Source organism: Chiloscyllium punctatum, chromosome 5 (genome assembly GCF_047496795.1).
Source record: "Chiloscyllium punctatum isolate Juve2018m chromosome 5, sChiPun1.3, whole genome shotgun sequence".
In the NCBI taxonomy this organism is placed as follows: Eukaryota; Metazoa; Chordata; class Chondrichthyes; order Orectolobiformes; family Hemiscylliidae; genus Chiloscyllium; species Chiloscyllium punctatum.
The window spans coordinates 109,816,220-109,832,863 of NC_092743.1; the positions used below are offsets into that span (position 1 = coordinate 109,816,220).

At 39.4% G+C, this 16,644-nt stretch overlaps 1 protein-coding gene across 1 annotated transcript in view; it reads right to left on the minus strand.

Annotated features, from left to right (window-relative positions):
* Positions 1-632: 632 nt before the first annotated feature.
* Positions 633-16,644, minus strand: part of avl9 (AVL9 homolog (S. cerevisiase)) — a 92,096-nt gene continuing 76,084 nt past the window's right edge. The window contains exons 15-16 of the mRNA XM_072571031.1: positions 10,047-10,135; positions 633-2,406 (exon numbers count right to left, since the gene is read on the minus strand). Coding sequence (XP_072427132.1) covers positions 2,291-2,406; positions 10,047-10,135 — 205 coding nt within the window. The 3' untranslated portion in view covers positions 633-2,290. The remainder of the gene's footprint in view (positions 2,407-10,046; positions 10,136-16,644) is intronic.

Here is a 16,644-nt window from a genome sequence, read left to right on the forward strand (position 1 = left end):
ATACATCAACCCTGACATTCCAGGAATCAGTCTGAGATGCCTTTGCTGCACTCCCTCTAAAGCAAGAACATCTTGCCTCCGATAAGGAGCCCAAAACTACACACTATTCTAGGTGTGGTCTCACCAAGTCCCTGTTTAATTGCAGCAAGAGGTCTCTGCTGCTGTGTTGAAATAGTCTTCCAATTTGTTGCCTTGACTATCAGTGGCAGATGAATGCTTACCTTCAGTGACTGGTGTATGACAATGCTCAGGTCTTGTCTCATATTGCTTGTGCCCCACCCCAAAAACCTTTCCCATTTTACTTTTGCACCATACAGGAATGAATAATTGCAGTTCACCCATGTGCACTTTGTTTGTCATATCTCACCACTGTAATATTTTAAGAAATGTTGCCCCATCTGTCATAGTCAACTCGTGCCTCAGCTATTGTAATGCCCTCCTTTGATTCGGAGGTCCTGAGCCTATCATTTCGTGCCCCATCTTGATAAAAAAATTCTCATTGTCAATCATCCAATACCTAATTTGGGGATAGCTTGTTCTCTAGCAGATTTATGAAGTATATAGGTTGTATACTGAATAAACAAGATTCATGTTCTATGTAGAACAAAGCAATAAGATCTTCAACACATTGCTGTTGGAGAAATCATTTTTATGGAAGTATTAATCAATTCTGAATTAAACAAGTTTACAGCTGTGCAAAAATCTCAAACAGGAAAACATTTCCAATGACATAATTACAAGTAGGAGTACTTTTTTTGGTATGTAATATTTATATCAAAGTACACTTTAGAGTGATAACAGGAAAACATTTGCAAAGCTATAGTTTTTATAGAATAACGAACTATAGTATACATCTCTGTAGTTTCACAATTTAAATATTTGAATAAAATACAACTATGGGATAAACCCGTTACAAAGATCTTTTGTGAAACAATACTCTTGACAGTCGTCTTATGCAGCTATAAATGGATTCTGCATTCAGAAGGTGGTATTTGGATGACATAGTTCACAATGTTGCATACCAGATGGATTAAAAGTGAAAGAAGGTTGACAGGATAAGGACTGTATGTGATGCTTTGAAGATTATAGGTGGTCTTGGTTGATTTGAAAGACATTATAACCCAATATTTAAAAAAAAAGCTATAAACAGGACTTTTAAACAGATTAGTGTTTAATTCTCTTGTCCCTTCCATCCCCAAACCCCTCCCACAGCCCCAAAAGATCCTAATATGGAACTTCACTACTCACCCATCTTTCAAAGATGGCAAAGTAGGTAACCCTGTCTATTTCCTCTGGTAGCTTTTACGAAAGACCATCTGAATACTTTCTAAATGAAAAGATAGCAACATCCAAAAATAACTTTTCTGATATCAGAATACTTTGAACTGTATTTTAAGCTTCCTTTTCACAATTTCTAACCAACTTCACAGGTAAATAATATGCTGAGAATGGCTTTCACAAAATCAAAAAAAAATCTTAGAGCATGACTGGACAGTGATATTTGCAAAGTTTGGTTCAATTCTTTAGGCTGGATATAAGCTCTGCAAAATGTTAATTGTTACATGCACCAGCACACTATCAAATCAAAGTTAGGGACTGGAATCAATAAATGTCATAAAAATTGATTAAAATTAGTGTTCAGTTTCATGATTTGAATATGTTGCATTCTTTGGAGGCAGGGGTAATTGAATTTGGCTTTTTTACTGCTACTTTTAATGTTATTGTAATGCATGTACTGGTCATTTCATAATATTTTGCTTAAAAACTGGAATTTATGTTCCAGTGAATGCTGTCTGACCAAAGTGAGTTAAAAACAGATATGGGTCCTAATTAAAAATGATTACACTTTTTAGCAGTTGTGGCAGTGTCTGCAAATAGTTGTTCAGAGTTTAAAAACTGAATGAAAAAGTAACCTGTTTTCCAACTTATAGTTAATAACCCCAACGAAAAAACTGAAAGTGTATTAGTTGGAGGGGGAAGAATTTAATTAATCCATGGCCCTTTATTGTTAAGATAAAATGAGGAAAAATTGATTACTGTGACAGTCAGTGAAACAACTAAGAATTGCTCAAAAACACGTTTTACATTTAATCAGCAGACATTCAATAGTGAAAACTTTGTAACTATATACATGACATACATAAACACTGATCTATCTTCATTTTATGCACTGGAAACAAGGTACAGAGTTTGATTTATTTGTAAAAGGAATGGTTACTGTTGAGTTCCTGCTCTCTCTGCAATATTGACATATCCAGTGCATGTATGCAATGTGACACCTCTGATGTGATCAGTGCTTCCCACTTTGCCTTTCAGAGTAGGGTGCTGTGGCCTGTTGATTGAAGGTAGAAAACCAAGAAGTCATAGCAGACTTGGCACTTGTCAGTGCCCCTCCTACAGACTGACCTGTATCAAGAAACAACAAAAAATAAATAATATATTCTGAAAACAATTATTAAACCATTCAGTTTACAAAACAATTAACAACAGCTGTATACAGAAAAACAGCAATTTTACAAGGAAGAGGAGCAGCAAAGTCAGGCTGCCATTCAACCAGTTTTCAGGGAAATGAGGACAAACCTCAAATCCCAATATGCAGGTCACACGCTTTTGCAATTTAGCTAAATTGTAAAAACATAAGCATAATTTAAAACAAAACTAAATACAAAGCAAGTAATTCAATATGTTCAAAAGAGTATAATAAATCAGTCCTTGTTTCTGATTAAAGGCGCACAGCTAAAACTTTGGAATCTGTCTTGTTTCTTTATAGATGATGACAGACTTGTTGCATATTTCAAGCATCTGTATTTGAACTTTTTAAGGTCCCTTGCGCACATATATAAAATAGAAAGCTGACCTTACAGTTATGTATGCCAGTGGTATAGTTAAACCAACAAATACAGTATTATTGTGGTTCTGTTCGCTGAGCTGGGAATTTGTCTTGCAAACGTTTTGTCCCCTGTCTAGGTGACATCCTCAGGGACTCCCATGCAAGGACTGCACAAAACACTACATAGGACAAACAGGAAGACAGCTAACAATCCGCATCCATGAACACCAACTAGCCACGAAACGACACGACCAGCTATCCTTAGTAGCCACACATGCAGAAGACAAGCAACATAAATTCAACTGGGACAACACTACCATTTATAGGGCAAGCCAAACAGAGAACAGCCAGGGAATTCCTGGAGGCATGGCACTCATCCACAGACTCTATCAACAAACACATCGACCTGGACCCAATATACCGGCTACTACAGCGGACAGCTGGAACTGACAACCGGAAGCGGCAGAGACAGATCACTATAAATGCCGGAGGAAACATCACAGAAGCGCTTCACAGGAGGCTCCCAAGCACTGAGGATGTCACCTAGACAGGGGACGAAAAGTTTGCAAGACAAATTCCCAACTCGGCGAACAGAACTACAACAAGGAGCGCCCGAGCTACAAATCTTCTCCCAAACTTTGAATACAGTATTAGGAAAGACTGAGGGCTGGATAAAATGTACTCCAGCCTAGATTCCAGGGAGGAAACAATGGAAGGTTTGACTGTCATTTTCCACTTCTCACTGGATACAAGTGTGGTGCTGGAGGATTAAAAGATTGATAATGTTGTAACTTTTGATTTAAAAAGGGAGGGAGGGAGGGAGGAGATAAAATGAATAATCACAGGACAGTTAGTCTAACCTCAATAATAGAAAATGAGAATTGCAGATACTGGAGATCAGAGTCCAGAGTGCAGTGCTGGAAAAGCTCAGCAGGTCAGACAGCATTCGGGGAGTAGCAGAATCGACGTTTCAGGCAAGTGCCCTTCATCCCCGAATGCTGCCTGACCTGCTGTGCTTTTCCAGCACCACGTTCTTGATTGTAACCTCAATAATAGCTGATTCCAGTAATCGTCTGATATCAATTCTGAGAGAACCAACTGACACCTTGAAAGGCATAGAATAATTAAGGGTGGTTTGAACTTGTATGAGGAAGATTGGGTCTAATTTGATTTTCTTTTGGGAAAAGGCAAGGAAGATTGAAAGTAGCTCACTTCATATTGTCTCTGGATTTTAGCAAGACTTTTGTCAAGGTTCCATGTCGTGAACTGGTTTTAAAATAAAAGCCTGTGGAATGCAGTGAAATATAAGTGGATACAAAATTGGTTCATCAAAAAACAAACTATCATTGTTGATGGGTATTTTTAGGACGAGAAGACTAGTACCAGTGGGGCTGTACAGGTACTACATACCCTGTTTTTTCTTATATAATAAAGTGAATGAGCTTGTAGCACAGATTGAAATTAGCAGGTATGTGGGTATCACAGGAACATGGCTGTAAGGAGATCAGAACGGGGAACTAAATATCCATGGAACACATCCTATCGAAAGGACAGGTAGATGGGCAGAGAGTGGGGTTGCCTTGTTAGTATGAAATTAAATTAAATTGAAAGCAAGTAGTTACAGATTTGTAAGATGTAGGATATGAGAGGGTACAGTTGGGAAGCTACAAAGGGAAAAAAAGACCATGGTGGGAGTTGTGTACAGCAGTCCTAGCGGGAGCCAGGCTGTGAGGAAGAAAATAAGTCAGGAGATAGTGCCTTTCTTAGATGCTGATTCTATTACAATAATTATGGGAGACTTCAATATGCAGGTGGACTGGGAAAATCAGATTAGTAATGGACCTCAAGAACAGAAGTTTGTAAATTGTCTGAGATTTTATTTTGGGCAGCTTGTTAGAGCCCACTAGAAAAAATGGCAATTCTGCATTTAGTGATGTGTGGCAAGTCAGGCTTCATTAGGCAGCTGAAGGTGAAGGAACCCCCAAAGTAACTACAGAGACATGAGGGAGAGTTTGGCCAGAGTTGATTGGAAGGGGAGCCTAGCAGGGATAACAGTGGAGTAGCAGTGGCAGGAATTTCTCACAGAATCCCTACAGTGTCGAAACAGACCATTCACCCCAATAAGTTCACACTGACTCTCTGAAGAGTATCCCATTTCCCTGCCCTATTACTCTACATTTCCCCTGACTAATGCACCTAATCTACACATACCCAAACATTACGGGTAATTTAGCATGGCCAATTCACCTAACCTGCACATCTTTGTGACTGTGGGAGGAAACCGGAGCACCCAGAGGAAACCCATGCAGACATGGGGAGAATGTGCAGACTCCACATACACAATCGCCCGAGGCTGAAATCGAACCCGTGGCCCTGGTACTGTGAGGCAGCAATGCTGACCACTGAGCCACCATGCTACCCCAGGGTAATTCGGGAGACACAGTATGTTACTTCTTCCTTGGGATGGATTTCTGCTAAGGAGAGGATAAGGCAATGATGGCTGACAAGTGAAGTCAGGAACAGCATAAAAGTTTCATCAGGCAATGTGAATTAAGATTAGTGGGTGAAATATGAGAGGTAGCTAGCTAGTGATATCTTTAAAAGGTATATCTAAAAGGTAAGAGAGATGAATGGACACTAGATGCTAAGGCTGGAGAAGTAGTAAAGCAGAACAAAGAAATGGCAGAGGAACTGAATAGGTACTTCGCTTCAGTCATTATGATGGAAGACATTAGTAACAATACAACTTCAAGACAGTCAAGGGACAGAGGTAAATGTAGTGGCTATCACTAAACAGATGATGCTGGGGAAGCTGAGAGGTGTGAAAATGGATAAATCACTGGATGGATGACACCCTACAATTCTGAATGAGATGGCTGAGGAGATTATAGAAGCATTGGTGGCAATCTTTCAGGAAACACGAGTCAGGGAAAGTCCCGGGGACTGGGAAAGTGGCTAATATAACACCCCTGTTTAAAAGGGAGGGAGGCAGAAGACAGAAAACTATAGGCCGGTTAGCCTGACCTTGGTCGTCAGTAAGATTTTAGAGCCCATTATTAAAGGTGGGATTGTGGAGTACTTGGAAGTGCACGGTAAAAGAGATTGAGTCAGCATAGCTTCATCGAGGGACGGTCATGCCTGACAAATCTGTTAGAATTCTTGAGAGGGTGATGAGCAAGTTAGAGAAAAGACAGTCAGTAGTCATGATCTATTTGGATTTCCAGAAAGCCACTGACAAAGCACTGCACAGGAGGCTGCTAAGTAAGATAAAAGCCCATAAGGTTAGGGAAAAGTTACTGGTATGGATAGAGAATTGGCTGACTGGCAGAATGCAAAGAGCAGGATAAAGGAGTCTATTTCAGGATGGCAGCTGGTGACTAATGGAGTTCTGTAGGGCATGGTGTTGGAATAACAATTCATGTTATATATTAATGATGTGGATGAAGGGCTGAAGGCATTGTTGCTAAATTTGCAGGTGACAAAACATAGATAGTGCTAAGAATACGGGCAGGCTACAGAAACTAGGCGAGTGGGCAAAGATGTAGCTGATGCAATACAATGTGGCAAAGTGTGAGGTTATACATTTTAATAGGAAGGATAGAGGTGTAAACAGGGAAAGGCTTCGGAAATCTGAAGGGCAGAGGGACTTGGGAGTCCTAGTTCAGGAGTCTCTTAAAGTTAGCATGGAGCTTTAGTTAGCAGTTAGGAAGGCATATGCAACGTGGGCATTCATTTAAGATAGCCACAAAATAAGAGCTGAGATGCATTGTTGATGCTGTGTAAGGCTCTGGCCAGACCACATTTAAGACATGTAAGCAGTTTTAGGGTCCCATATCTACACAAAGATTTGCTGGCATTGGAGTGGATCCAGAGGAGGTTTCCAAGAATGATTCTGAGTATCGGAGTTGGGAAGTCATGTCGAGGTTATACAGAATGCTGATGAAGCATCTTCTAGCATACTGTATGCAGATCTGGCCTCCCTGCTATAGAAAATAGATTATTAAATTGGAGAGAGTTCAGAAAAGATTGACCAGGATGTTGCTGGGGATGGAAGGTTATATATAAAAATTGGCTGGATAGTCTGGGACTAGGAGTTTAAGGGGTGACCTTACAGAGGTTTATAAAATCATGAGGGGCATTTTTAACATGCATAGCAAAGGTCTTTTCCTTAGGGTGGGGCAGTTCAAAACTAGGGGGCATATCTTTAAGGTGAGGAAAAAGTTTTAAGGATACAAGGGGCATTTTCTTTTACACAGAGTGGTTCAGTGTGGCATGAAGCACCAGAGGAAGTGGTAGATGCAGGTGCAGTTACAAGCTTTACAAGACATTTGGATAAGTACGTGAATAATAAAGATCTGGAGAGATATGGGTCAAATGCAGCAAGTGGGACTAATTTAATTTGGGAATATCGTCAGTGTGGACTGGTTGGATGGAATGGTCTGTTTCCATGTTGTACGACTATATAAAGGGCTTGTCATATAAGGAGTGGTTGAGGACTTTGTGTCTATACTTGATGGAAGTTTACAACCATGAGGGAGAGTCTGATTGAAATTTACAGGGTGCTAAGAGGTCTGGATAGAGTGGACATGGAGAAGATGTTTCCACGAGTAGGAGAGACTAGGACCACCAAGGGCATAGTCTCAGAATGAAGAGACAATTCTTTTGAACTGAATTTCTTCATTCAGAGAGTGATGACTTTGAAGCAGGAGGCTGTGAAAGCCAAACCATTGAGTTTATTTAAGACAAAGATAGGTAAGGTCTTGATTAGTAAGGGGATCAAACATTACAAGGAGAAGGCAAGTGAATGCAGTTGAGAAACATATCAAACATGATCGTGCAGCGGAACAGACTTGACGGGCCAAATGGCCTAATTCTGCTCCTATATCTTATCTAAATGATTTGGACGGAAATGCAGGCAACATGATCAAGAACCTGCACATGACACAAAAATTACCCCCATGGTTAACACTGAAAAGGATAGTTGTAGACTGTAGGAAGATGGCAGGAGGGACTCATTGAGTGGGCTGAAAGATGATAAATGTGAATCAACCCGAGGTGACGCATTTGGGGGACTTAAATAAGTAACAGGGATACACAATGGGAGAATACGAGATGTGTACAATTCCAGTGAATGGCAATTGAACCCAAAAGATAACAGAACAAATCTGTAAAATGGTGAAGCATGTAACTTTTCCTTTATCAGCTGAGATACAGATTAAACAACCAGAATGTTATGCTGAAATTGTATAGATGATTAGTTAGGTGACAACTTGAGTATTGTGCAAAGATCTAGTCACTACTTTAAAAAAAAGGACATAATTGCAGCAGAAAGGGTACAGAGGAAATGAGCAAGAATGTTGCCAGGACTGGAAAAATATAGGTATGAGGAAAGACTGGATAGGTTGGGTTGTCTTCTTTGGAATAGATGAGGCTGACGGGAGATTTGATTGTAATATTTACTTTAGCAGAAAGGTCAATGACCATGGGGCGTAAGTTTAGAGTGATTGATGGAAGGATTAAAGGGGAGGTGAGGAAAAATGTCTTCACCCGGGGGTGCTGGAAGTCTAATGTACTGCTTCAAATAACTCTTTTAAAAGATGATTGGATATATGCTTCAAATACAGTAATCTGCAGGACAACAGATCAAATGTTGGAAAGTGAGATCAGGCTGGTTGAATTGACTTTTCAGCTGAGACTGACATAATGGGACAAGTGATTCTTTTCTATACCATTTCTGATTTCCTTTCAGTTGCATTTGTTTTCTGTTGCTTCTCTAAAAACACTTGACTGGTAGACAAGATACTCAAATCATGGACATACTTTGAAAGTTAGATAACACACTTGACAACCTATGTCTATTTGCAAAGCAACCAAAACTCAAATCTTGTGCACTGAAGAAAGGGATATAACTCTTGATGTAATTAATATAACTATTATATCAGTTATTCTAAGATTGTAGTCTTTTAGCATGAGTTGTAGCATTTCTTGGGCACTGAATTAGTATTCAACCATTGGCATAACATGGAAAAGGAGTAGAGCTATGTAGACCCTTGGCGAAAACGGATAATGCAGATGCTGGAGATTAGAGTCAAGATCAGAGTGGTGCTGGAAAAGCACAGCAGGTCAGGCAGCATCTGAGAAGCAGGAAAATCGACGTTTTGGGCAAAAGCCCTCATCAGGAATGGATAATTTTCGATGAAGGTCTTTTGATGAAGTCTATTTAGGCCCTTGAACCTGTTCTGCCAATTGTTAAGATCATAGCTGATCTGGTGGTGGCCTTAGCTTAGCATAAGATGGTCCTTCACTGTTTCTGGATTTCAATAATTTATGAAGTATCCTAATCCACCCTTTGGTTACTTGGGCCTTACTAGATCCAAAGTGGATGACTTTATATTTGCTACAGTTTTGTCTGTTAACATGTTCTATGAATATCTCATTATAAATCTATGCTTATAAATGCAGATCTTGCAGAACATGAGTCACATCATGCAAAATAAATGTACTTGTCCACTTTCCCTTTTTTGTTAGGTAAAGTTGATGCTCATGGGAATTTAAGATTGAACTAGTTCACAAATTGAACACAAGTTGACAATCCTCTTTGACGGATTTTATCAAATGCCTATTGGAAGTTCATATAAACCAGCGATTTCACAACAAATTTGGGAAAACTAACATGTCTATAATTCCCCGTTTTGCTTCAACTATTTAAAAGGGAGATTGAGATAAGCAGTTTCCCAGTCTATGGGAATGATTCCCTAACTGAAAGAACATTGGAAGATTGTTGTTAGGGTATTTGTAGTTAGGGTAATGTTTACACTTTGTTTCTTTGATGGAAAACATTTGTTCATATTGATTTGTCATTCCTTAGGATCACTGCTTTCTCCATTGCTGTTATTTAGTTTCCACAAATTTTGTTGAGTTCCTGACAAGTTGCAAGAAAGGTGGGGGATGGACTTGGTAGGCAATGATGTATTCAAGAGAAAATGTTTGGAAATAAGAGTGCTGCTTGTAAGGATTGAGGGAAATTCAGGGTTGGTATTTGACTTTTTGAAAGGAAGCTTGACTGCATTTCCAGGGAACCTACCCATTAAGTCAGCTCGACATACTTACCAGGAAGGGAAACTGGATAATCAGCAATTAATACACCTATTTCTATTTGCATTCATATTGAAAATTATTTACTTAACAAACACTTCCAAGAAGTGCTTTATCTTACCGACTGCCTTTCCTGTTTGCACCATACTACGACTCGTGGAGATCATTGCATTGCCAAGTTTCTTCCCACGTTCGCTATTCTGTACAGAACTGAACAAAGAAATCTCTGGTAAAGGATGTTCATTATCAACAATTATTCCACTTCTATCCATTACAAAATGATTACAACATCTTGATTTAATTTAATTTGATTTAGCTTTGATTTTCTGAATAAGACCGAAATTATGTTTCGACTCCAGTATCACTTCAAAACTACATTTATGATTGGTTTTTAAATTCCAATAATGGCTGCATTTGCTAACACCACTCGGCATAACTTAGTGAGACATTTGCACATGCACGTTTGATTGTTACTCTTGAACAGTGTCTGCATGCACCCCATTTAACTGGGCTGGCTGAAGTCCACATTACTGCACATGCCCTGATCCACACTCCCTGCACATGGGTCGTCCTGCAACAAATTCAAGGGGTGCCAAATGTCAGCAGAAGCTCATATTTTGGTCTCCTTAATTTAGAAGGGACTTAACTGCATTAAAAGTCTTTCCAAGAAGATTAACTCTCACAATTCCTAGGATAAAGGGGTAAGCTCACAAGGAAAAGTTGAGGAGCTCGACCAAAACACATTAGAATAAAAGTAATTTGAATTTAGAAGAATGAGAAGGTATGACTTTTAAAAACCCATTCACAGGATGTCGGTGTTGTTGGTTAGGTAAGCATTTAACTGTGCTGAAGGTAGTGGTGATGTTTTCTTGAACAGCTTACAGGAACACAAGATCCTAGGGGACTTGCTGGTGTGGATGCTGAGAGGATTCACCCCCTCACTGAGGACTTTTCAACTAGGAGTCACACATTAAAAGTTAGGGTCCTTGATAAACAACAAAGATAGAGCGTTTCTTTTACTGAGGGTTATTAACCTATGGAATATTGTCTTTCCTAGAAAGCAGTGGAGACAGGGTCGATTTTTGACAGGGGAGTCCAGGGTAATGGGGTTTGTGGGGTGACCAGCAGCAAAGTGGAGTTACAAACATATCAACGATGACCTGACTGAGTGAGGTAAAGGGGCTGAGTGAACGACATTCTGGATCGAAGTCTTGTGTTCTTGTGATGTAAACAATTATTAGGCAATATTCATGAAATATGAGACAAGAATCATAGATTTTCTACAGCATGGAATCAGACCATTTGGTCCATCAAGTCACACCGACCCTCCAAAGAACATCCCACCCAGATCCAACCTCCCACCCGATCCCTGCATTTCCCATGGCTAATCCTTTCCTGGACACTATAGATAGCTGACATAATCAATCCACCTAATCTCTGGACACTGGGAGGAAACTGGAGTATCCAAAGGAAACAGGGAGAATGTGCAAACTCCACACAGCCAGTCGCCCGAGGGTGAAATCAAACCCAGATCCCTGGCAGTGTGAGGCGGCATTGATAACCAATGAACCACCTTGCCACCCACAGAAGTTCTGAAAACAAATGATCATAATGCTTCAAACTCCACATGTCTCATTTCTCCAGTCTACCTTTGCACCTCTAATATTTTTATTCATTGATTGTTTATTTCATTATGTTAATTGCTATGATTGGCTTGGCTTCAAGAGCTGCTGTGATAATACATTCCATATTCTTGATAATCTCTTCTGTGAAAAATACTCTGCGAACTACCTCTTTGTTTCTAATGCTAAGTATATATTTATATCTAATTATTGACAAGTGAAAATAATTTTTCATCACCTTTCTCAGCAACATAAGAACTCAAGAAATATGAGGAGGAAGAGATCATTCACTCCATTGATTCTACTCAATTAAGGAAGGTTATTAGGATCAGATTGTGGCCTAAACTTCTCTTTCCTGCCTGTTCCCCCATTATCCTGGACTCCTTCATAGAACAAAAATCTAACTCAGCCTTGAATATATTTTCAGTGTCTCTTGCTCTCTGCAGCAGTGAATTTCAAAGATTGACAGTCCTGAGAGAAGAAATTCTATCTCGCCACCATCCTAAATGGGAAACTCTTTTAATTAAACTGTGTTCCCTAGTTCTAGATTTCTCCATAGCAGGAATAATTTTTAGCATGTACTTCAGTCACGTCAGAACCTTAAATTTCAATGAGACCACATATGATTCTTCTAAACTCCAGTAAGCATGGGCTCAACAATTCCGCCAAGACAATCCTTTCATCTGAAGAATCTTCTCTAAAGTTTATGAAAACTTAGAAAATGAGTTTATTCCTCCTTATGTATGAAGGCCAAAACTCTTCTGTCGTACTCTAGATGTGATCTTGTAAATTGCATGAACAGTTGTAGCAGGACTTACCTGCTTTTGTGTACCATTCTCCATTCAATAAGGCAAGCATTCCTAATTCCTAAGTGCATGCTAACTTTTTGTGATCCATGCTTTCATAATCTCTTCTGGGGATGTGCTGTTTAGTAGAATTTATTTCTGAAATTTGTGCATTTGAAGGGATCAAGCTTGGGCTCTGTGTCAAAGATAGCAATGTAATGAACAAGGTGGGTGCTACCAAAATGACAGTTAATCAAATCAACTACTAGGCGGATAGAATCATGGAAAGGAAACAAGGAGCTGGAACATGTCATCTGGCCCTTTGAGCCTGCTCTGCCATTCAAAGTGATCATGGCTGATCAGTAATTCAGCAACTCAGTAACATGTCCCTGCTTTCTCCCCATACCATCTGTTTCCTTTCACTCTAAGAATAATATCAACTACTCCTTGAAAATATTCAGTTTTGGCCTTAACCACTGTCTCTGATAGAGAATTCCACAGCTCATCACTCTGTGTGAAAAAATGTCTTCTCATCTCACTGCAAAATGGCCTACCCCATATATATGTAGACTGCAGGTTCTGGACACCCAGGTCATCAGGAACTGCATTTATTATGTCTAGTTCAGTTAGAATTTGATAAATTTCTTTGAGATTCCCTCTCATTATTCTAAACTCCAGTGAATATAGTCCTAACTGATGGAGTCTGTCTTCATATGTCAGTCCTGCCATCCCAGGAATCAGTCTGGTAGACCTTCATTGCAATCCCTCCACAGCCAGAACATCCTTCTACAGATAAGGAGACCAAAACTGCACACAATATTCCAAATGTAGTCTCTTCAAGGCCCTATACAATTAAAGCAAGACATCCCTGCTCCAGTACTCAAATCCTATTGCTATGAAGGCTAAAACCATTTGCCCTCTTCATTCCCTGCTGCACCTATATGCTTACTTTCAGGTCTGGTCAGACCTCCACCTTTCCCAATCTATCACCATTTAGATAATAACCACCTTTCCTGATTTTTCTACTGAAGTGGATAACCTCATGTGCTGTGCATTTTCCCACTCACCAAATTGTCCCAAACACAGTGATGCATCGCTGCATCCCCCTTACAGCTCACCCTCCCGCCCAGCTTTGTATCACCTGAAAATATTGCATACTTTATTTAGTTCCCTCATCTAAATCATTAGTATGTGTTGTGAATAACTGGGGTCTGAGCTACTGATCCCTGCAGTACTTCTATAGTTACACCATGCCACCTTCAAAAAAGACCCATTTATTCCTATGTTTAGGTTTCCTGTCTTCTAATGAATTCTCTATGCATATCAGGACACAAACCCAGTCCCAACCACTTTAATTTTACATGCTTTTTTTTATTAAAATGTGGAACCTTATCAAAACGCCTTCTGAAACTCCAAATAAACCACATCCAAGTCTCCCCCATATCAACTCTATTAGTTATATCCTCAAAGAATTTCAAAAAAAATTGTCGAGCATGATTTCCCTTTCACAAATCCATGTCAACTGTCCAATCCTGTTCCTGTGCTCTGCTATTAAATCTTTTAGAATGGATTCTAGCATCATCCCACTACCTCCTTTATTAAATAGTGAGGTTACATTAGCTACTCTCCAAACAGAACTGTTCCAGAGATTATTGAATCTTGAAAGATGACTACCAATGCTTTCCACTATTTCTAAGGTCCCTTCCTTAAGTACTCTGGGATATAGGTTTATTCGACCCAGGAGACTTATCGGCCTTTAATTTCATCAACATTTCCCTATTATTACTGCTTTGCTTCAGTTTAACCACCTCACTAGATCCTGTGGTTCTCCAACATTTTTGGAACATTATTTGTATTCTCCTTTGTGAAAACAGAATGCAAGCATGTACTTAATTGGTCTGCAAACTCTCTGTTCCCCATTAGAACTTACCCTGTCTCTGACTATAAGGGATATACATCCATCTTTACTAATGCTTTTCTCTTCACGTACCTAAAGGAGCCTTCTTACTTTGTTTAGAAATTGATTTCTGTAAAGTAGTTGTTACAAAGATACCTCATACTTAATAGTTCTTGGAGGTCTTAGGTTTTGAAAGCCTGCGGAAGAATGGATTTATTTCAACTTCTGCAGGACTCTGAAGTGGTTTCTTTAAGAGAGGTAATTGAAAGGTTACCTTGGACATCACATGACGGGCGATAGCCACTTGTTTTCCTGCAGACCCTTTCTTCGGCTGTTTCAACTGACACTGGATAGAAATTGCTTTGGTATTTGTAATTAGCTTAGTTTTAAGAAGCCCATGAGAAAGGGTTGCCCAGGTAATCTCTCCTATTCCTAAAAGAAACCTTCTTGTTGAGTTCACAGCAAAACCTATTTGTTCTTCTGGAAGAGAGACTATAAGAACTTCTCAATATTGAGTAAGCTGTGTCTAGCAAGACTACAGAGATGACAATGCATGATTAATGACTTGACTAGATATACCAGAACATCAGAATGGCAGAAGTTGGAACAGTCCATGCTTTGTAATTTTCGACTTCAAGAATAATACTAATGACCAGAAATATTTTTACAATATTTTAAATGGAACCTCTGCTGAGAGAAGTCCATTGCTTTCCTCTTTTCCTGGAGGGACGGAGAGACAGAGGGATCTAGAGCGTGTTTGTTTGTGTTTGTGTGTTTTGGGTTATTTACTTCCTTATGTCGATCAGTTATTGCATCTTCCTTGAATATATTTATTTTGATTATAGATCAATAATTGCACCTTTTAAAGTAATTTCCTTGTCAGTTCTTATTTAAAACCTGATATCAATAATGTATTTAGTTGACAATCATGGAAACTGGGAAAAATATTTTGTTTGGAGCCATGGAACTGGAGTCAGTACATTCCATCAGCTTCGATTATAACACCATACATCTAATTAACTTGATATATTAACTAAGACTAAATGGCAAGCCACGCGTTAACTTATTTCATTAAATTACATTTTTAATGAAAAATGTAACTTTAATTCCAAATGAATTCAAGGGCACTTCATAATATTTTCCAAGAATAATATTCAGCAATACTAATAAGTTAATTTTGCAGCACCATAGAATGCAGAGTATAAGTCAATTTTGGAAGACGACGATCCTTCCAAAAAACAGATTGACTTATAAGCAGAGTGTGAATTGTAATCTGCTGGTATTGGTGAACACCATTTTGAAATATGAAGAAAGAAACTGTAATTTCTCCTAAAGTAATGTTGTAGAGTTTACTGAATTAATTAATTAAAAGTACATTTAACCACAATCAACATTGTGGAATCATGTTCAAATAACAACCAAAATTGTTGGGTGGCAAAAATAGCCTCTTTATTCAGCATCTGCAATAGCACGAGGCGGCAATAGAAATACAGTTCTTACAATAGCCTCTTTATACAGTTAAAAGGTATTTAATTGGTACATAGTAATTGTGGAAGAGGATTGGTGTTTTGTAATCTATTCAGGTCCAAGAGATGGTGGGTATGGGCTGATTAATATTGTAATCTTTTCATAGTTTTGGGTAGGTCATTGGAGACATGATGGCAGGGAGGGATTTTTCTGAATAGGTTAGTAGTTTGATATTTATTCAGAGGTAAGTAGGTTAATCATTGCTTGCAGCAAGGGCTGATAAGAATTGGAGGTGTGAAAAAGCAGTAATGGCTGAAAAAGATGTTTTAATTTGGTCAATCTCGTAAAAGTAAAATATACCGCAGAACTTCAGTTTTATGAATGAATGAATGAAACCGTGTTATAGTAAATAACTGGTTACTAAAGGGTTATGAATGAATGACAGGAACCCAGTATTAATGAATATAGCTAGCTGGTGAATGGGTTAATAAAAATACCTCTCACATAATATCTCTCAACATGTTACACAACTGTCAAATTAATTGTCTTCAACATCTTTGCAAAAACTTTTGACTCACTTTGGCTGTGACATCATTATAAGGATCCCACTCTGGTCCTTTAGTTTTCAGGATTATCTCTTCACAAGGAACTCTTTTTCCATTTGCTGAATTGGATATTTAGGGAAGTAGTAACTCCAAAGATTGCAGACAGATGGGTGACAGTGAGGGGGACTGGGAGGAGGCAGCCAGTGCAGGGACCCCCTGCGGCCGTTCCCCTCAAGAACAAGTATACCGTTTTGGATACTTGTGGGGAGGACGACTTACCAGGGGGAGGGGGGGGGGGGGAGGAGGGCGGGAGGAGGGCGGGGGGAGGAAGGGGGGGAGGGTGGGGGAAGAGGGTGGGGGAAGAGGGGGGGCGAGGAGGGGGGGAGAGGGGGGCAGGGGGGGA